The following is a 22,363-nucleotide window of genomic DNA, read 5'->3' on the forward strand; positions in this document are numbered from 1 at the left end:
CGTTTGTTTGGTACCCCTGTCACGCGGCGAATCCAATGTCATTCAAAGTGAATGACATTAGCTGTTAATGGCATTTTGTTTGGTCTACACTGCGAGGCAAGTGTCTTTTGAGAGTGAGTGATAACGGTGAAGATTAGCGAGCTCACAAAACCGCAGAGTTGTATTTCAGGTGCGTCTTCAATGTTTTCATACATATCTTTTTCAAACATAAGAAAGGTTTACTTTTTTAGAATAAAAATAAGGCAATCACCGGTTAAGGTCACATCAGTAGACATCACAAGCCGAGACAAGTCCGCGAAGAATCCGTATTAGGGTATCAAGATTTTTTGGGGACGAGATTTTTTTTAGTACTTGTTTATCTTTCTTTATTTGAAAAACAGCGTGAAGGGTAAAATATGTTTACTAACAGTTTCTAGAAGCAGTATTCTTTGGTTTATTACTGAACTGTCTTCTCTAGTGACACGCCACTCCTGTCGAGGCTACCCATCTAGCTGCCGAATGAGCCCCCAAACCTCAATTAGCCGCTGGATGTCATTCACCTCAAATGTCATTCGGTATTCACCGTGTAGCGAAGAACTGATGGCGTTTAGAGTGAATGACATTGGCTCTAAATGTCATTAGATTCTGCGCGTAACAGGAGTATTACACAAGATCGCTAAATGGCCTATTGAGTGAAAAAGCTGACGTCGGCGGCTACTAAACCCATGTGACTGCACCGAATTTCGTTGCGCATGCATGCTGCAATGAAGCGCGAGAAAAAGGCCGCGCCAGGCAATGCTTGGGCATGCTCAGCGCCACATGGTAAGCAGGACAGTGCATCGAGCACGACCCACGCTGGCCTCGTTCAACGGCACAACAGTCACCAGCAAGCTGGGCTGTACTGCAAGGTAGAATTCTCAGGAACACCATTCATATGATTCATGCTACAGCCGACATGCTATTGCCAATTTATTGCCAATTGCCAATTTATACCCTTGCCAATTTATTAGAAAACTCGAAAACGTTGCTCACAGTGCAAAGCTTGGAGGAGCGCTCAACAGTGTTCGATTGGACATTAATGCTTTTGCATTCACAACTTATTGGAGGCGCTTAGTTTCTTACTTTTTGTCTTCTTTTTTTCGTAGAAACTTACTGATGAGGTAATATAAGAAGCCAGTTTTTGTGGTTTGGTAAAGCTTCTTTGTTAGGAGCATTTCATGGCTTCCACAAGTTATTCGCATTTACTACCCTAAAGGGAGTCACGGACATCGTCGAATTACCAAACTTAAAGGCGGCAAGCTTCCGATGACATCGGATAGACGTTTTCCTGAAGGGACACTGGGGAGATTTGTAAATGTTATCCGGCTACTTCATCAGGTTCAAGCACAAAGTGTGTTGTACCCAGTGTTTTAAACTTTCGCAGTAAGTTTGCATGCATTTTTGCAGCCAGGCCGATGTTTTTGGGTTCGTGTGTGTTCATTACTTACACTGCCACACATAGCCATTCGTAGCAAGCACAGAAGCGAACACACTTGGTTGACCACTACCTGGTTCATTTTTTAGCACATTTACGCTTTGCCTCTTCGCTAGGGGGAGGTTGTGCGTTGTTACACTGTCCCTTTAACAGAAACAATGCAATACGAATCGATTCGCCCATTTCTGCTGGATTTGTCTCAGTTGTGGAAGTAAGAGCAGTGACCCACTGTTGTTGCCTGTTGCCAAATAAAGCTGGCTTCGAGTCGGCTTGGCTTGACCCGGCTTGGCGTGTCCTTGCAGCAACAGCAGTGCTGCCACGTCTGCTCTAAGGAAGCCCGCCGTGTCGCTGGGCGACAGTACGGACTTGCGTGCCATCCTGAGCGTCCTGTACATATTCGTCGAAGTTATGCGCGTCTCGTCCGAGACCGACACCGATGACATGAAGCGAGACCGCACGACCTTTGCCAACGAACTCGGTAAGTGAGCCGCCCAGGCCCTTTAGGGGAAACATGGCTCTTAAAACAGCTTCCCTTGATCGTTAAGTTAAGTTTGCGAAACTTGTCAGTCTTGCTGCTTTCTTCCCCACTGATTTCAAATAAGCCATTATTTTTTTTTGAGTAAGTCGATTAGTTACCACGATGATTAGTAGGAATGATTAGCCATTTTTGGAGGAACAGTAGACGAAACAGTGTTGGTCCTAAATCCGTAATCTTTTCATTTTCCAATTCTACGAACTCTGGTGAGCGCAATAAGAGAATCGGTTTTGTGATGCACTGCTTACAGCTGATTTTACAGCTCATTAAACCTCGGTGGCACCAGTGGCAAGGAACCATTTCCAATGCCCATTTCAAACACCAAGGTTTAATGAGCTGTAAAATCAGCTGTAAGTGGTGCATCAAAAAACTGATTATGTTATTGTCCTCACCAGAGTTCGTAGTATTGGAACAGTTTCATGGCTAACACTGTTTTGTATACTTTTCCTCCAAAAACAGCTTATTATTATCCCTACTAATTATCGTGGTAACTAATTGACTTAATAAAAAAATAATGGCTTTTTTAAAATCAGTGGGAAAAAATTAGCAAGACTGACAAGTTTCACAGAGTTTACTTAACGATCAAGGGAAGCTGTTTTAAGAGCCATGTTTCCCCTTAAAGGGGCCAAGACAAAACAGAGCGTTGTTTAATTTAAAAGGACTAGCCTTCAGTAACTCACTCAGCTTCATTCCAGCCATGAAAGACGTTTTTTAACTGAAAAAAAAAAAACGCAAGAAATGTTGAAACGCTTCAAAATTTTGCACTTCAGTGACATGGTGTTGGCAGGGGGGATGTAATATGGGCTAGCGAAAACATCATAGTTAAGTGTGTTAACTGCACACTTACTAGCGTACAAGTGATCTGCTCAAATGGAACTGGAGGCCCCACCACGATCGCCCAGTCTTGTGCACGGAGCAAGATAAACAGGAGCGCCGACTTCGCTCTCTCCGGCGGGCTCTTAATGTCCATAACTCGCGGAGCACAATGTAGATGGCGCAGCGAAAGGGACCTTAGCTGGCGGCGGCTAAGCGGCCGGCGTTCCCCGTGCGCCGGCGGGCGAGTTGGCGGCACGCATTCCGTCGGCTCTGTCGTCTGCTTCGGCGACGGTAGTTTTGGGCTCGGACTGCTTTGGGCCTGCTTTGGCGCCGCTTCGCGTTCATTGCGCGCCTCCTTCGCACAGTTGATTAACTTGTTCGACAGCACCTTCCGGGTAACCCGGACCCGAAGGAATTGAGTGGCCGTACGGCAAAGATACGTTAAGGATTGGTTTGCATGGCGGGAAAACAAAATATAGAGACCACATACAAACATATGGCTGCTATACAAACACTACCTTTTGCGCGGTGCTTGCCGAAAATGTGGCTCCGTTTTGTAAATTTGGGAATACCAATTTGGCTGTGTTTTAACAGGTTTTACAAAAGGCGAAAGGAGCAACTGGTTCTGATCACTGGCGATTATAAAAGTTCCCTCAGCTTTCTCGCAGTTCTGCAACTTGCGTCCAAAACAGAGTGCGCCTAGAACACGGGCCGGCACTTACACGCTCATCAGAAAAGAACAGAAATGCGATAACATCACCCGCGACTGCCCGCGACGTAGCAGCAATCTGCTCAAGATCAAGTCCCTGACAGTGCGGTCTTTTCACAAGTCTTCATTTCGCGATAACTCGCCGAAAGAAAAGGTTTAACGAGCCGGTTGTTTTGCTGGTCAGCCGCTTAACGAAAAAAAAAAAGGCCGGGAACCCTGGTAGGCCAAAAAATTGCAGCCATACAAATCGCAGCATTTTATTTGGAGACCGCGGTGTTATCGACGAGATAACACGACCGTAGAGCGACAGTGAACATCGGGCGGTAAGTTGCGGCATGAGTTAAAAGGAAGTATGCGTTTGATATTCTTGGGTTCCTTATCAAGCTGACAGTGTTTTTGTACACTTGATACAACAGGGCAGCCGTCCAATTCAGTCATTGGCACAGAAATGTGCATCATTGCCGCTTGCCGATGGAGTCTCCGGGCGACCCTCGTAAGCGTTGTTCGTGCGCAGAAGTAGCATAAATAATTAAGCACGCGGCCGGAGAGCGGGATAACAACAGAGGGTAACCTTTGCGCTGCATCGATTCGTCGTAAGCAGAATCACGCTAAACTATGTTGTGGCGTTCCATATTACTCTTGCTCATTCTTTGGTGCTTCTGAAGTCGTCGTCGTTCAGTTGCGTCTTACATGTGCTGGGTTAGTACAATATTTTTAGTGGATATTCATAATGTCAGACTAAACGTTCCGGGAATAAGCGATCGCCATGTATGCGGCGGCGTGCGATTATCTGCGCCGTCTATTGCGGCCGCTCACGGGTGTTCAAATTCCGCGCGTGCACGCATGCCTCCTGCATAGTAGGACAGGCATAAGACAGATGTCGCTGCGCAAGAAAAGATGCCTCTGGGGAGAGCGAAGAATGGAAGAGCCATGTACAGAGGCACAGCGACGAGAGGGCGAACGAAGGAGGAAGAGAGCAAAGGGAAAGCTGGGCGGCCGGCGGCGCGTGGACATTATCGGCCCGAGCAAAAGATTTTTTCTGGGCCACAGTCGGCGCTCCTCTTTTTATCTTGCTCCGTGGTCTTGTGTCTTGGCGATGGCTTATGTCGGCCAGCACCAATCGCACAAACAGGATTCCATGCCGTTATATAGAAAAATTGCCAGAAAATGGCTGGAAAGTTGCCACCGCTTCATATGTTTTTTCTTTTTCAAGTATTCAATGAAATTGGTGTCACTGTTATCAGGAAAAGGCAATCATTTGAATGAACGAAACTTGTATTTTGTCTTCATGGTCCCTTTAACTGCTGCCTTTAACAGCCTCGTTCTGTTTTGCTGTGACAAGTTCACAGGTGGTTGGTAGTAAGGCATATGAGCTGCTTTTTTCGTGCTGGTAGTCTTTCAAACTGTGACAGCAACTAGGTGTAGTGAAGAGTGCAAATTTGCTTAGAAATTGTCTACAGCCCGCCTAGACAAAATTAGCGGAAAGTAGTTAGAGAACACATATAAAACGAGCTGCTGAAGTCTGAGAAAAGTCTGTTATTATTAAGGCGAAAATGTCTCATCAAACTTGAAAAGTGGCCATAGTTGTTGTTGGCGTCGACAGAAATGGTACCAAAGTAGCCACCGCTGTGAAAGGAAGAAATTCAGCATCCTCCCTCCCTTAGAAAGTTGAGAGAAGCGTGAAAGCTTGGTAACATCAAGACTGCGTCAAAATTTCATCAAAACCTTTGCTCAAAGTGCGTCCAACCAATCTTAAAACCTTTAAAGGCACAAATCGCAAACGAGAAATGAACCCATGCGATGGTTTCTCGTGCACTAAGTAAACGCTTGTCCGAATGGTCTAAATGTATACCGATGCATGGTTTGTGAGATAAAGGTATACTATGGTGCTAACGGTAGTCCTCCTTCATGATCGATGCATGTATTGTCTCATCTAGGACCGTTCCTTTTTTTTTTTTCAAGTAACCGTTCGGACGCAATGGAAGCCCGGTTTCAGTTGTACGCACTCGCCGTGTGTTCAGAGGTGTTCTCAAAGCTTTTTAATGGAACAATTGGTCTGTGGGGAAATGCATTAGTTTTTTTGACAGGACACCCGGTCCCACTATGAAAGCTTTCGTTTTAATAAGTAGAAGCAGCATTGGGCTTGTGTGGGATTTGAACCCGTGTCGCCGGAACAGCAGCCAAGTGTGCTACCCCCAGCGCGAAGCCGGCATGCTGCCAGAATGGAACAAGGATTGGGGTAACACGTGCCCCGGGACAGGTGAACAAAGCAGCATGTTTCATGGAGCAGGTGCGCACAAAAGAAACCTCTGACTGTGGGGATGCTGCCGCGGGAGTTGTGGCCGGTCTGCCAGTCGGGGTAACTCGTGTCCGGGGACGACGAAGTGAAAGCAAAGAGAGAGATGCAAGTGCTATGTGGCAGTGGCGAAGTCTTTGGATAATCACCGGCTTCCCCCTTCAAATCATGTGAGCAGACCTAAGTGCACAAAGAATTTTGGCACGTTCGCGTGGCTCCTGGAGAGCCGTGCTGTGCATGCGCGAAGAGCAGTGACGTCACACGGCGCACAGAACATTGCTCGCTGCCCGGCGTTAAGGTGGCTAGAATGGGGAGGTGTGAGTACCGCGGTGCCTTCCTTCGGCCGCGCGTGACTCCCTTGCGCGCAGATGACACCAGGGAAAATGTGGCGCTGCCCGTCGAGGCGCGGTAGCCGCAGCCGGCCGCGCCGTCCTGCCCGCGCTCTCCCTGCCCTCGCCGTGGCCAGCTTCGTCGTGCATTGTGGACTGTCTCGCGTCGTTCTCCCGTTCGGGCATTTGTTCGGGGTGCGATGCTGTCGACAGCAAAGAAGACGACGGAGCAAACGGAGAAAACAAACTAACTTGCGCATTCAGCGTAACACGTTTGCATGCTAAAGCCGCGGCAGAAATTCGCTAGTCAATGGGTGATGTGCCGCAGATTGGCTGCCGAGACCATTCTGCTGCCCTGAGCTTCACGCTATACGGTTTTATTGCCTTAGGAGGATACAGTTTCTACTTAAGGTGTGAACTAGCAAGGTAATGAGAAGAAACTGAATGCAGTGAAACCTTGCATGATGCAGGCTGAATTTTACAATTTTTTTTAATTCGTCACTTGTAAAAAAATTCAGGGAAGCTTGCATTCACGCGCAATACTTGAATGACAAAGCTCTTGTAGTTGGGCATTGCCGGATGCATAGTTAAGTTTTTAGTATCATTGTTTAGTTGCATTGTTTGGGAGCTAGTAATCGTCGTCATAAGCATCGAAGATGCCGTCGTCTTCGCGACGAGTGGCAGATGCAAAGTCATCCTCAGCATTGTAGACTTCCACGTACCGTGCTCTTCTCATCAATTATCGAGGCAGCGGTGGCGGGAACTTCCGCATTAGCGCTGAAGTTTTTTTTGTTTGTTTCTTTTTACATGGGCGGTAGGACTTGAGGACAGAGCTGTTTTTTTTTTTTTTAACTAAAGCCACTTCCCGTGCCGAAGGCGCTCGGTGGTCGCCGCGAGGCACGCGCTCACGAGGGCTCGGCATTTTCTTGGTATCTATTTTCTGCTACGGCGAACTTACGGTTGCACAACAGCCCCGCTGTTAATACTTTTTCTTTTCCCCCAATAAATATACTTTTGTTCTCTCTTCACCTGTAAATACTTTTTGTTTCTTCATCACCTGTCAGTAGTTTGTTTTTCTTCACCTGAAAATAGTTTTTCCTACTTCATATCTTCTTTTAGTATCCTCACTATGAACATTTTTTTTGTTTTTTTTTCACCTGTTAATTATTTTTTTTGTTTCTTCTTCCCCTGCAAATAGTTCTTCCCCGGTGAATAGTTCTTGTTTTCATTTCAGCGGTAAATGCTTTTTGTGTGTTTCTTATATACAGGTGCTAATGGGCACCTGTAAATATAGTTAAATTTGTATCTTCACATGTAAATAAACCGTTTTTTTTTTTTGTCATTGTAAGTAAACAATTTCATAACGAGACCAGATGCGTTGCTTCAATGTCTGCTATCATTTCTGATGTGAGCGGGATAACTGCATGATAGCGGTTTGTTAAGGGTAGAAAAAAGCGCGGTGTACTCCGAGACGCCTTCAGTTATTGACAGTTTGCAGGCCCATGCCGTAGTGCCGATCTAGAGGACGGCGGCCGTATTTCGAGGGAAGTGAAATGCAAGGCGCCTCTGTACCGGGCGGTGTCAGTGCACATTATACAACTCCAAGTTTTTTTTAATAGAAGCCGGAGCCACTTCACGTAATGTGCAAACGTGCTTTTGAAACTGCATGCAATGCGAACTGTTCCCGTAAAACTAAATTTCATGGGTGTAATGAAATGGGCTCATAAAAATTTTTTTAGTGATAAATATTCTCTTTTACTCTTCCAGAAAGCTCGCCATACCGCTACGGGTTCGTTTCCCCCTTGATGGTAGAAATGCAGTCGACGCGATGCCGGCGGCGCGCTCATTCCAGCTGCGCGCCTTACCGCGCCCTACCGCGCCTTGGTCAACAGCGCCGCCCGTGGCATCTGCGCGCTTTGGAGTCACGTTTCCGCCGCCGGTACTCACACCTCCCCATTCTAGCCACCTTACCGGCGTCTCTCACACCATAGAGTTTCTTACAGTATACACTAGAGAGGAATCTGGCGCTAGCGTCTATGCGGCTCACATCAAGGTCGTCTGTGTCGTCATGGACCGCCATTATACATCGCGCTCGCCTTAGTTTCATCATTGGCTTGGATTGAAACATTTTAGTGACCGCAAATTTAAACAAAGTGCCACAAAAACGAGAAGAATAGTGTTCAATTATGTAAGTGGAAAATAAAAACAGGCTGTTTTAAAACTAAGAAAAAAAGAAGTAAAGCGTATTTTTACCGGAACGGTTGTGCCTGCTATTCCGCAGGCCAATTAGTTACGAACAATGTTATTATTTGGGGGGTAACTCATTAGAGACTGTGATTTTATTAATTTTACCATTATTTCAAAAAAAAAGTTGTTTGAAGAGTTTCGAAAGTTTTTTGAGCGTGCCTATGAAAACGTTGCCTTCGTGGTGAACCGGTGCACCGCGACCGCTAGCTAGTTTAACAAGAAAAATGAAAACGTGGCGTTAAACAGTCGTGGACGATGACAAGATAGGACGCATACAAGCGCCCGTATCTGCCGTATCTTGTCTTCGTCGAAGTACGTTTTGTTTCTTCTTTTCGTCGGCTACAAATTTCGCGGCGGCATATTACCCGCTCAGTCATACGTCCTTCGACTGCGGCATGAGCAACGTCAGGTGCGATCACGCATTGCCTGCTGTTTCACTGAACACGGCTACCACAGAAACGGGAGGATTTCGGCTTCCCTGTAGCTCGTAAACGTGGGAATGCATAGTGAAGAAAGCAAATCCCAAAAACCGCTTAAGAATCCAGTTGTCATGCCAAGCCCAAGCCAAAAAGGATGTATTCCCATGAACCCCCATGACGACATGGCTCACGGGGCGCAGTTTCCTCTCTAGTATACTTATAAGAAACTCTATGTCTCACACACCCCACGCGCCCAGCGTCTTCGCCGACCTCCGTTCCACACGTGGCGGCCCGGTCGACTTGATGATCATGCGAGGGGTGGCCGGGTGTGGCACCGATGGCTCGTGCGTCGCAGCAACACCGGCGTGCGCCTGTGGCTCGGCGTGCGCTCGGCTCGGCTCGGCTCAGCGTGTGGCTCGGCTCGGCGTGCGCCAGCTTGGCTCGGGGGCGATTGGTGACGCTGCGCCAGAGCCGCTTGATAAATATACATGCGTCGCGTAATGCGCATACGTGTGTGTGTCATTGAAGCAGCAGTAAGCATGATAATCAGGCTTATCCTAGACAACCAGGGAAGCTAAGAATAACCGGCTGAACCTTAGCTCACGCTACGTATATCCGGGCATAGCCGAGCTAAGCCACTGCTAATTTTTAAAAAAGTTGTACGAGCTTCCGCTTCCACCTGACTTCCCTGAAACGCATGCAGATTGGTCGGGTGTCAGTGGTGAAGACGTCGTCGTCACGCTGTGTTGTTGGTGTTGTGTGGTGACTTGCAGCGCAGCCCCTGCTGGGTGAGGAGCTGCTGGCCATCACCCTGTTCCAGATGATCATCAAGTTCTGCAGCGGCGCGACGCCCCACTTCCCGATCAAGAAAGTCCTACTGTTGCTCTGGAAGACCATCCTGGTCAGTGGCTGCTCACCGCTCGGTGCTGCCCGAGGGAAATGGGCACAGAGCTTTGGAGCTTTACGTAGAGAGGAACCTTCGAGTTAGTTTAGGTAAAGGGAAATGGGCACAGGTCTTTGGAGCTTTACATAGAGAGGAACCTTCGAGTTAGTTTAAGGTCTTTGTAGCTTTACGTAGAGGGGAACCTTCGAGTTAGTTTAAGGTCTTTGTAGCTTTACGTAGAGAGTAACCTTTGAGTTACTTTAAGGTCTTTGGAGCTTTACGTAGAGGGGAACCTTCGAGTTAGTTTAAGGTCTTTGTAGCTTTACGTAGAGAGTAACCTTTGAGTTAGTTTAAGGTCTTTGGAGCTTTACGTAGAGGGGAACCTTCGAGTTAGTTTAAGGTCTTTGTAGCTTTACGTAGAGAGTAACCTTTGAGTTACTTTAAGGTCTTTGGAGCTTTACGTAGAGGGGAACCTTCGAGTTAGTTTAAGGTCTTTGTAGCTTTACGTAGAGAGTAACCTTTGAGTTACTTTAAGGTCTTTGGAGCTCTACGTAGAGGAGAACCTTCGAGTTAGTTTAAGGTCTTTGTAGCTTTACGTAGAGAGGAACCTTTGAGTTACTTTAAGGTCTTTGGAGCTTTACGTAGAGGGGAACCTTTGAGTTAGTTTAAGGTCTTTGTAGCTTTACGTAGAGAGGAACCTTTGAGTTACTTTAAGGTCTTTGGAGCTTTACGTAGAGCGGAACCTTCGAGTTAGTTTAGATTAAGCACAAGGAACAAGTAAATGACCGTTTCTTTGTCCTGATTTCGGGGGGCAAAAGTTGCCTGTACACCACCTTATCTCTCTCTACCACTTGACCCGCTCCGTACACACTCGAGCTCAGACTTAAAAGTGGTGAAGACTGTTAAGAGGTTATGCTGCTGGGTAACTTTTGCGGGAGCCTTGCTTATGCGACTGGTATACATGTTCTTAATTAAAGAGAAGGTTTTTGCCCCAGAAAATGTTGTACTCCTGGATAAAAGGCAAAGTTTCTCTGCACACTATGGCACGTCGGCACATTGTCGTAGCCATTAATATGACCTTCTGCTCGCTAATGTGCCTCCAGCATTTGAAAGTTATTGACAATCGTCATTTCACTGCAGGTAACTTTGCTCTTTGTGGAATAAATCGAGGAACCCCTAGCCCTTGGTTTTGAATGCGCATCACTGTCTTGGAGTGATCTGAGATTTTAGGGTGCGCTGCTCTCTAGGTCCATCATGCGTCGTACATCACTGGTGGTTTTTCCCATTAGCCTGCGCCTGAATATCCTGAAAATTTGGCACAGATCTTGCCAACCAGTGTGTTCCTAAGTGTGGCGTTGTGTCCTGGTCCCCATAGTAGTATAGCATCATTGGATATAAAGTGAGGCCTCACTAGATGCTAGGATGCTATCACGCAAACAGCACTCTTTTTAGGAATGGTTCTGGCCACTCAGATGTAGTGTTTGGCCAAAACCTCCCAATCAGTGGAACAGGTGTTTGTCCTGTGGTTAGCACAGATATGATGATGTTGATGAGCTTCAAGTTTCTCCGCCTTCATGTTCAATACCTACTGCGCAGCTGTGCAAATCTAGGGAAGATCTTTCTTCAGTGTGGAGGGGAGACCCTTAAAACGCAGGTTTCCCCAGGCAGGATGCCACAGCTGATGATAGGATGATGACGATGAACTTCAAGTTTCCCTGCTTTCACATTCAGTACCTGCTCTGTGGCTGTGCAAATCTAGGCACGATCTTTCTTCAGTGTGTCTGTGTGTGTGGGGGGGGACCCTGAACAATGCAGGTTTCCCTATTTGCGACGTTGCAGCTTATGATATGATGACGTTTATGATATGACGACAAACTTCAAGTTTCTCTGCTTTCGCATTCGGTGCCTGCTGTGTAGCTGCGCACATCTAGGGAAGATTTTTCCCTGGTATGAATGGGGGGCCCCTGGGTAACAACGCAGGTTTCCCTAGGCGGAACGCCGCATCTTCGCACTCTCAAGGCGCAGTACCGGGCGGCCAATCAGCTGCCTCCCGCGCCAGAGGACACGGTGGAGGTGGCTCGCACCATGCGGGCCTCCTCACCCCCTACCTCGGCCGCCGACCTCATCGAGGCCCAGCAGCAGCGCAAGACCAACCGCCCCTTCAAGCGGGTAAGGGTCACTGCACTGGGTCACCGGGGTCGAGGGTCAGCACTTCACGATAGCTGGCCCGGGGAAGCTATCAAGGTGCTTTGAAACACCAGATTATTAGAAAGCATTCCCACGTAATAAAAGCCGACTTTTCAAGCGGGTACTTCATTGCACTAGGTAAGGGTCAAGGGCTGATTTGAGGGTTAACGTCACCAGAGCTGGTCCGTTAAAGTGATAGGGGTGCCTGAGATTTTGGAAAGCATTCCCAGGTCATAAAAAGTGGTTGTTCAAGCACTTCGGTCCTTCCACTTGGTAAGTGTTGAGGCTCAAGGGCTGACTTGGGTGTCGGCATCTCTCAAAGCTGACCCAGTAAAGCGATTGCGGTGCTTTGAAGCAGTGAGCTTTTGGAAAGTGTCCCCAGGTAACAAATAGTAGCTTACCACACGTGCATGTGCGTATATGCATTTGCGTTCATACACATACAAGAGAGAGCGAGAAAATAGTGGTAGTCTGGGAAAGGTAATTACAGGCACCAAGTGAACCTTTGGGCATGCTGGTCAGCTTTTCTTTTTTTTTTTTTTTCCTTCCAGTGATCTTGGGCAAAGGCAGAACTGCTGTGGCCTGGATTGTGGTTATTGTTTCCTCTCCGATTTCGGAGAATAACAAAAGCAAAGTAATAGTAACAATAAGAAATATGGTTCACTATAAAAGGTAATGTAACTAGGCAGTGCAAGCAACCTATCAAACTCACTGTGGTGGCTCGTCGGCTAAGACGTTGCAATACCAAACACTAGGTTCCGGGTTTGATTCCTGGCCGTAGCTGCAGCTATTTTTTTCTGGTGGTGGTGAAACAAAGAAACGCCTGAGGCACAACATTTTGGTGCACTTTCAAGAACCCGAGAAAATCCCGACAAAATCCGTAGCCATCTACTACGGCTCGCCCAATAGACCACGTGGGACATGATCATAGTAAACTACAGTTTGAGCTTACAGAGTAGCCTGTAGAACCACCCGTAGTAAAGCCAGTTGCGATAAGGTCATTGCAATTCACCACTGTTGCACACTGTCAATAAAATCGTGCACCCCTCTGTGAAATGACGACGATGGCTGAACGCGAGGCTTTGTCGTGACGAATTCTTGGGTTGTTTTCCAAATCAGATAGATTGCCGGCTTCATAATGCGAGAAACCTAGGTTCAGTTCCCCCCACCGAAAGCTTTTTTTAGGTGCGGAGTACCTTAGGACCGCACAATGTCCATCCGCGTCCGTGCGCATAGCATTTACAATCGCAAAAGATCACACAGGCACCGGCAGAATTCGAGCCTGTGTCTGGTAGACCAGACAGAGTTAGTATCCGTTGTCTTACCCATTGGGCTACGACCGTGAGTTAGAACCCGAAAGTCAAAGGCTTACTCCCTCGCCTGTAACGGTGCGGAGTACCGCAGGACCTCCCAATGTCCATCCGCGTCCATTCGTGCGCACACCACCATCAAGCGAAAATCAAGTGAACTCTTATTTGAGCCGTGAGTTGCAGTTTCGTTTAGGGAGTAATCGAGGTGCAACTTACAGCTCAAATCGAATGACGGTCGGGCCGCAAATCAGATGTCACTCGGGGCGCAACTTGGATGTCATTTCGAGTCCCGTACTCTGCACCCTCGCCATCATCCATGGAATGGAGATGCTGCCCTTTTTTTTTTGTTCGCTTCGGCATTTTCCTGTTACAGACGCCATCAGTGCAAACACTAAAGCTTCGCTTTAAAAGGGGATTCCAGTGTAACTAACGACAGGAGGGGGTGTTGAAGTGGTGTTTCACTCCAGCTCACTCCGTCGTGACCGGTCTTGCAGCTGCTTGTCAGTGAGAGCGGGTCCCCCACGAGAGCGTCAGTGTTTGGTTGCTCCCCCCCTCTTTCTCCCCGCCAGCAGCAGAGCCTGGTGAAGCAGAGCAGCATGGATGACTTCCAAGACCTGGAGGGGGACTCTGGGGCCGACGAGGAACTGCGAGACATGGAGGAGAGGCAGTCCATGCCCATGGTACGTTCTTCCTCGAATGTCGGAGCAAGTTTGCACGGCTGCCCCAGCTGCAGTGAGCTTATCAAAGAACAAGAAGTACGGTTGACTTCGTAGTCTTAAAACTTAGTTAGCACACAACTGTTTGACTTATCAGTTTTTCGCGGCTAAATCAAAGTTTTCTATGCCCGAACTGAAGACTCAAAATGCCTGCTGTTGTAGGGTGGCGGCCACTGTAACATCTATGACAGGGTGGGAGGCTAAACATCTAATGATTTGCGATGCAAACAGGCTTTTATGGGGGGGGGGGGGGGGGGGGGGGGGGGGCAAATTCTTTGGGTCTAGAAAAAGGCCGAATGGAAGATTCGTTTGTTTTTAAAGGGACACTGAAGATTTGTAAACATTGCGGGATTACTAGCGCAAATTGTAGTCTGGAGTCTCTAGACAGTGTTTCGACAACTCGCGGTGTGTTTGCGCGACTTTATTCAGTAGAAAAATCGATTAGAAAATGTTTTCTTTCTCTCTGCATCCTCCTTGCCGATTTCCTATGACGTTTCGTGTGACATCAAAACAAGATTGCTTGGCTTGACTGCGCAACTGTACGTCTCGCCGACCCTCCGATAGAATCAGTTGGCCCAGCATTTGGTCAGCCGGCGAGCCATCGCAATTCGTTCGCTCAGTTGAAACTAACCCACAGCATGTTTGTGCCAGGAAGAATGTACCTTTAGTTTGTTAGTTTGTAGACTTTATCAAGCTCGAAGTCCAAGTAGCTCCACAAAAGCGCACATGCCACGCTTCGCTGACCGGTACGCCAGTAGAAAAATCTAAGGCCAATTGAAGGCGGGAAGCGAGTCAGCAAAATTAATATAGCTACCAAGGAATTAAAATCAACTGAAACTTTAATCGTACAGCGTAAAACCAGGGTGCGTGAAGCACTTTTTATGCTCTGTGACCTAGCGCAGTGGTCGGCAGCACGATCACACATTTGCGAACGCTTTTCCGTCTAAGGAATGCAGTCACTAGACATCAGGTATTGTGGGAATTTGGGAGACGCTTACTGCGCGAGCGCTATACAAGAAATAGTCATCTAAGCTACTTGAAATGCTAAAACTAAATAAAAATGTAAACTGGCTATACATTATATACTTTATATTTCGGCCCCTGCCGTCGCTGGCTTATGGCTGAGTGGTCTGGAGCACTAGGTCTATGGTTTCGCACGTCGCAAGTTCGAATCCCTGATAGTGTTTTTCAATGTTTTCTATACTGAATTCACCTTTTTTGCGCTGTAACGTTCATTGCTCCACAAGCGAGTTCGCAGAATGCGCACGGGCTGACACTGGCGCGCTAGCGGGTTCTCGTTGGCATGCTATTGCCATAAGCACCGACTGCTTGCGGGCAGTGGGCACAGGCCGGAATCAGCAGACCCTTGGCCTGGTGCGAACACGCTTTTTACGATATAGGCACGAGCCAGGCAAGCTCCAAAGATGGGGGAAAAGCGCATGGCATTTGAGCGTCTGCGGTGACGCGGAGATCGTTCATCCACTGTGTAGGCCTTGGCTAGTGATTGCTACGATTCCAAGCCGTCCTGGGAGGCCCATCTTAGGCATTTTACAGCCGACAACATGGCAGAAGCACGGTACGACGATTACTGAGATATCGAGAATGCCCATCCAACGATGCTGTCGGACGCCAAGCATGTTGTTTCACGGCACCGAAACTGAAACTGGCTTGAATGCTAACCTTGGACATTGTCCAATCACGTAGCACTTGACGTCACGTCCAATCCTGTAGCACTTGACGTCACTGCTATTAGATGGTGCGGCCGCCACAAACCGTGCGTGTTAGTTTTTCTTCTTTCAGGCCTTATAAAATAAATACCTCCTTTTCGCTGGGATAAACAATGAAAAGTATGTTTATTTTAGACAGTCTGCGCAGTGCAAGCAAAAACAGGAGCTTGACGAGTTCACTTCAGCGTCCCTTTAAGGCTTCTGCTTTTCACCTGGAGCACGAAATCTCCTTGTGGGAACTGATTGCCATCTTCTGGCCAGTTCACTCGTATCATTGATTGGCTGCAGTACAGTGGCCAGGAATGCCTCACTGCAAGTATACATGCACACGTTCTGAGGGAAGCCAACTTCATGAAGAAGGGCATTGCAGGGCAGAGTGTAAACAAAGTTCTGTCAATCATTGGCATTGTTGTTTGCAAGTCCAACCCTGTCATAACCTCCCAGAGCAAGGATTGGCCGAAAGACTTTAGTGTTAACCAAAGGAAAGTACTACAAAAGCGTTTTTATGCCGTAGCACGTCTGTAAAAAAAGCGGGGTGGTGTTGTCTGTGTCAGAGTTTCCTTGGACGCAAACTTTGTTGGTGGCAGTCACGTCACGGGGGATTGGCCAAAAGAAAGCCTGCGTGTAAAAACCAAAGGCAAGTTTCTACGAGAGGATTTCTACACGGCAGCCTGTCTGTGAAAAAAAGACAAAGTATGGTTGTCTGCGTGGAGATCCCTTCGGACACAAACTTCAGCTATCTCCTGTGATGATCACGTATCGTAGACGATTGGCCAAAACCCGAATGCAAACTGAAGGCAAATTCTAGAGCAGCATTTCCACTCAGCAGTATGTCTCAAAAATGTCTGCAATAAGACACAAACTTAATCTGTTGCTAGAAATTACATCACGGGGGATTGGCCGAAGCCTGAAAGTATACCAAAGGCAATTTCTACACAGCAGCTTGCCTATTAAAAAAAAACAGGTCCTCTCGGCCGCAAACTTTAGCGGTCACTGGCGATCCCATCATTCCTTTCCTCTTTTTTTTTTTTCTCCCTTACCCAGGACACTTCAGTGCCTGGCTTGCCAGAGGACCCAGAAGCAGCAGCCGCCGCCCTACGGCCGTCCACACCCGCTCCGGGACTCTCCGAGGGCGGCACAGAAATGCCGCCGCAGCAAGGGGCAACCTCAGCTTCGAACGGTGTCGAACAGCCACCCTCGTCGCGCGACGATGCGGGTGCTCTCGGCGCCTCTGTCCTCACGGAGGCCAGTGCAGCCCTGGGGCTGCCCTGGGTGCCGAAGGTGCGCCCCAAGGACATCGAGGCCTTCCTCGACGCCACAAGACTCAAGTTTGTGGGATACCAGCTGCCCAACGACCAGACTTCTCTGGCGGGTCTGCCGGAGCCAATCCACGAGGGACTTCGTGTGCTCAAACAGGTATGAGGCAGGAACTCTGAGTTAATCTGAGTTAACGTCTGAGGTAGGACCAGTTGATTCATGTGAACAGAAGATCAGCGCAAGAAATGGGGACAGACACTCACAAGGATACACAGCGCTTGTCTGTGTATCCTCCTGACTGTTAGTTCTCGTTTCTTACTCTGTTGTCCTCTTCAGGGAGTTTGGTATGGTCGCAACTGAATAATTGGTGGTATAGTTTGACTTCATGCTGTATTTACATAGCATTACCACGTGATTGGCATGTTTATTATCACGGAAGAGCTTGATCTGCGGTTATCTTCGGTGCTGTGGGATTTTTTACCATGTTTACGCAAACTTTGCTACCGTTTTTTGTACGTTTGTTACGTGTATTTTGCTGTAATGTTTGCGCTGTTCCTTTGTGACGTGAAAATGGTTATTGTGATGCTCCTTAGCTGTAAGCGAGTTACCGCAAAAAGGTTTAGTTTAAGCACGTTAAACAGGGTTCACTCTTTTTCCGAATTCTGACCTACAGGCTGATGTTAGAACGAGTCAATTGGAGCCTGATATCCCGTGTTTTTACGTGCCTGGAGGAAGAAAAAAGAAACGATAAGAAGCAAGCAGACTTAAGCCTATCTGTGACGGATGCGTGGAATTTCACTGATCTTTTTCGTTCTTTTTCTTTTTTTTTCCCCTCTTTTGTAGCACATGTACACATCACTGGCCGAAGTTCAGATGAAAAGAGAAGAGGATATCGCGAAGCATCCCCTCTCGATGGTGAGCACGGAAAAGCCCAAAAGAAATCATTACCCTACTGCTGACTGTACGACGTTGTCCCACCGTGGTCGATGGTTGTGTGCTCTTTCTCTCTTTCTAATGAGGTTTTCTTTGTTTGTCTGTTTCCAGAAAGAGCACGACATTCCAGCGACGCCAACGGAAGTTCTCTATCAGGCCATGTTACCCAGCATGCCACAGTACATGGTGAGCCTGATAAACGTTCTAGATTATAACATTTGATACATTATAAGGCATTACAGTTAAACCTCGATATAACAAAGTCGTACTTTGGGGCGGAAATTTCGTTAAATCGAGAATTTCGTAAAATCGAGGTTTCGATTTTACAGTTCATTTAACCAGTTATTGAAGTTTCAAAACGTTGCCCATCGTCCAGAAACAACTGCTATGTAGTTACCTCTCCACTTAAAGCGAAATTGGTACTAAAACTGGCTGCGAAAATTGTGGGAATTAAGAGTGTCAACACTTAGGATATGAAATTCGGATAGCCGATGGTAGTTCATGTGTCGTTGTAAAACCGGTGCTTTTTCCGCAACGCCTCATTAAATATGATAGCAGACTAGGTTTCCACTTTTTCTTTTTTCATTTCAGTTACTACTAAACGCCACTGTTAGTCAATTGAACCCGCGTCCATGCCCCGTGAACTTCACCCCGGTGAGGTGAAGCTACGCCTATTTTTGTCAGTTCAGTGGTAGGCTTAGGCGCGGCGGGCAAACAGCGGACTGGTGCTATGGAACTTTCGAAAGACTTTTTTCATGTACAAATGCTCTGCAGTATGGGCGCGTGATGCAACCACGACACTCGAGATAAAGCCATGGTTTTGAGTTGAGCGGAGTACACGCGGACCGCTTCACTGTGTGGAGCAGCGCTTATGTGCTCCCGCTAAAGCAGAAAGCTTCCATTAAATATTTTCCGGCGAAATTCGATTAAGCAATTACTTTTATGGCCACTGAGCCCCAAAGAAACCGATTTCTCTGCATCGCAGCTGTCTAATGAACACGGGTGAAACGGAAGATGACCACGTTCAAAGAGAGCAATTTATTGCCACCAGCACTCAATGTTCAAGCCGTAAAGAAGTCCGCAAGCACTGCTTGGCATTTCTTGACCAGGGTGGGCTTGCTGACAGTATTAGAGGCTTGCTCTTAAACATTCACGTGCGCCTGCGTGCCTCCGCGGAACGTCGATGGCATCCATCACCGACACTTCCTCAGGCTCTTGTTTGGAACACTTTTCTTTCCCTTGGAGTGCTCATGCTGCTTACAAGACTCACTTAATGATGCACGAACAAAATATTAAAGTGGTTATCAGCGAGCACAACCTAGAGCAGCAGCACCGTGGGCAAGGACACGTAGAAGAAAAGCTTGAAGTGGGCTTTGGCAGCCTAAGCATAGAGAGCGGTGGCGTAGGCAACGATGGAGACGTCAAAATAGTGGCCGCACTATTAAACCGTCCATGACCGCTAGCCATAATGGCCTGTAGCGCCGTTCTCCGCTCACTGCTACCACCCGCAATTCAATATTACCGCCATCGCTGTGCTCGCGCGCCCCCTGTTCTTTTCGTGCCTGCGTTTCCTCCCGCGCGTGCCGGCGTTGCAGTGCCACTTTTTTTTTTTTTTTTGCTACTTTCGTAAAACCAACCCAATGAGCGTTCCTAACTAAACGAACGTGGGCGCTACAGGTTAATTATGTATGTTTTGCTGCAAATCTACCTGCAATTTTCTCTGCGCTAAACAACAGGGAGATGTATGACAAGCGCTAGTGGTTCACAAGTTTCGAACACTTATGACTAAACAAACCGCTTGGCTTTCGAAGCCTCTGGGTTACGCCGCGACGACAGCCGCTACGACAAGACGCCGTGTGACTACTTGGGTCCAGCGAGTGAGCTACGACAACAAGACGAGCCCCTAAAGTGCTCTGTACTTAAAAGGAACTGGATATTGTAGGGACAGGTATCGCTAAGGATTTCAGCAGCTTACAGGACGTGGGATGTAGTCGTGCTTAGACGGCCATAAGCGCACAGAGCTCCTCTTAAGGAATGGCACTGGCTTTGAGGAAAGTTTTGCTATTTTTTAATGTATGTGCTCAAGTTTTACACACACAAAGTGCATTTTGACATTGTGAGCACAAATATGCAGTCAGTTTTTGTCTACGTAGTGTAAGTTCAGGGTGGTGCAACATGTGCCATTCCGTTTTAGGCAATTTTTTTTTATTATCTACCTTGGAAATATTCTAATACTTTTAGATGCGACGCATCTTTTTGACTCGTCTTGTCCCTCCATCCATCCGTAGTCCGCACGCCTCTCCCCCATTCTCCTCGCCACGCCAGCTGCGCGGTAACGCCGCTCTCACCGCAGCGCCATCTTGCGTTAGCGCTCGCTCCCCTCGCCATGCCAGCTGTGCGTCAGCGCGCGTTAGCGCTCGGCTAACACATGCGCATGCGCTGCTCTCTCTCATTCCCCTCACCGTTAACGCGCGGTACATATAAACGCGATAACTGCGCCACTCCACTCAGTCGCTCCACCGCCGCCGCTCCGATGACATCCGATGACCACCAATGATTTGAATGGAGACTAACAGGTCTGCTACCGCGATGGTCGGCGCAACCGTAACAAGCACCGCCCAGATGTGTCGCATCACCCCATGGTTTCCCCCCGCGGAAAGATGTGGTCAATTTTTATCCCTCAGTGGTCTAGAATGCCCAGGGAGTATACCACAGCAGTAATTTTAGCATTGTTCCTGCAATTTCTGTAGACATATTAAATGTCAAGTCATCAATTACCAATGTTTTCGTAACATGCACTCCGTAAAAAATTTTGCTAGCAAACATAAATTTTATGTTTTTGTGGTTTTATTGCACTTTTCAGTTCATGAGCTTTTGAACGCAGTAAAAAAGATACAAATTCAACCAGTACGTCCCCAGATATTTTACCCATCAGTTGATCGCATAAAAAAATGTTCCTGAGAAAACAAGGCATGGAGTTAGTAAACATGGGGGAAAATGGTCATTTAGGTGACTTCAAAGGGTGACAGCTTTGTAAAATACTTGTGGTACAGCTACAATATGTTGCAGGTACATTCTTTGGAACCTGTAGACCGCAAATAAAATTAATACGAAAAATTTGTTTTTTGATAAATTTCGGTCCTCAAAACCAGTGTCTCCCTCAAGCCCCTACATTTTCGTCGCTGCCCAGATTGCGTTGCTGAAGATTCTTCTTGCCGCTGCCCCGACGTCCAAGGCCAAGACGGAATCGGTGAACATCATGGCTGACGTGCTGCCTGAAGAAATGCCGTGAGTGTCCTTTTGACGCTTGTGGGCAGAACACCTGTATCAATACCACCTGAAGCACTTCTCGGTGTTTGATTACTGTTTTTGTACGCCTGAGTGCTTGTTTGTTAGACTCATCACAGCCCATAACACTGCAAGTCTGCAGCACACACGCGGTAGGACAAGGCATAATTGTCTCTTGTAGTAAGTGTCGCCGTTGAATAGTAGTTCAACAAAGCTTTGTTCTGTATGTGTTACGTAATGTACACTTCTTGTCATGGTCATTATGCTTGAGGTACTAGCAATTGAGCTGCACGTAGCTGACGTGCAGCGTGCAGAGTCTCGTCATAAAGCTAGGGAAAATTCCTAGGGGGAAAATTCCTTGGGATGCTAGGGAACAGTCTTCCCTATCCACCAAGTCTCATCACAAAGCTAGGGAAAATCTGTAGGGACACTAGGGAACAGTATTTTTATCAACCAAGTCTCGTCACAAAGCTAAGGAAAATTCCTAGGGATGTTAGGGAACAGTCTTTCCTATCAACCAAGTCTTGTCACAATGCTAAAGGAAATTAACTACGTCCCTAGGGAGGGCCTTAAGAAAAAAGCTAGGGGCACTAGGGAACAGTCTTCCCTGTCATCCCCCCCCCCAATGGCAATCGCAGGGTGACGGTGCTGCAGTCGATGAAGCTGGGCATTGACGTGAACCGTCACAAGGAGATCATCATCAAGTCCATCTCGGCCATTCTGCTGCTTCTGCTCAAGCACCTCAAGATCAACCACGTGCTCCAGTTCGAGTACATGGGCCAGCAGCTCATGTTCGCCAACTGCATTCCCCTGGTGCTGAAATTCTTCAACCAGAACATCAACTCCTACATTGCCGCAAAGAACACGTGAGTGCTCCCTCGACTGACTCCCGAGAAAGTCCGCTCAAAAGTGTCGCTTAACTCTTTGTCGGCTTGCAGTGGGTGGAATTGAGCGGGGTTGTGAGTGCGTTAAAGATGTAGAAAATTCTGCATGAATGGGCAGGGCATTGACGGAGTGCGTTTAAGATGTAAAAAATTCTTCATGAACGAGCAGAGCGCTGATGGAGTGCGTTTAAGATTTTAAAAATTCTGCATGAACAAGCACGGCGTTGATGGAGTGCATTTAACTCTTTCATTACCATGCCTATTCAAATCAATCCCCGGTGATCGATGATTTATATTGCCTATTTTGACATGTTATAGTCGTTCTTCGTACACCTAATGCGGCCAGTGGTTAGTTTAGGCACTGCACTTATAGA

At 47.4% G+C, this 22,363-nt stretch overlaps 1 protein-coding gene across 5 annotated transcripts in view; it reads left to right on the forward strand.

Moving 5' to 3' along the window:
• The window catches only part of Strip (striatin interacting protein), a 33,299-nt gene that overhangs the window by 5,185 nt on the left and 5,751 nt on the right, over window positions 1-22,363 (forward strand). For 3 of the 5 annotated variants that reach the window (XM_077690300.1, XM_077690301.1, XM_077690302.1), the window contains exons 5-13: window positions 1,756-1,931; window positions 9,578-9,705; window positions 11,668-11,856; window positions 13,679-13,864; window positions 16,672-17,043; window positions 17,728-17,799; window positions 17,929-18,003; window positions 21,008-21,105; window positions 21,744-21,971. In XM_077690300.1, coding sequence (XP_077546426.1) covers window positions 1,756-1,931; window positions 9,578-9,705; window positions 11,668-11,856; window positions 13,679-13,864; window positions 16,672-17,043; window positions 17,728-17,799; window positions 17,929-18,003; window positions 21,008-21,105; window positions 21,744-21,971 — 1,524 coding nt within the window. The remainder of the gene's footprint in view (window positions 1-1,755; window positions 1,932-9,577; window positions 9,706-11,667; window positions 11,857-13,678; window positions 13,865-16,671; window positions 17,044-17,727; window positions 17,800-17,928; window positions 18,004-21,007; window positions 21,106-21,743; window positions 21,972-22,363) is intronic. The other 2 variants (XM_077690303.1, XM_077690304.1) reach the window with 2 other exon arrangements.

The sequence above is a fragment of the Haemaphysalis longicornis genome, unplaced genomic scaffold (assembly GCF_048455015.1).
Source record: "Haemaphysalis longicornis isolate Haplotype H1 unplaced genomic scaffold, Haemaphysalis longicornis Haplotype H1 scaffold_10, whole genome shotgun sequence".
NCBI classification, from domain to species: domain Eukaryota; kingdom Metazoa; phylum Arthropoda; class Arachnida; order Ixodida; family Ixodidae; genus Haemaphysalis; species Haemaphysalis longicornis.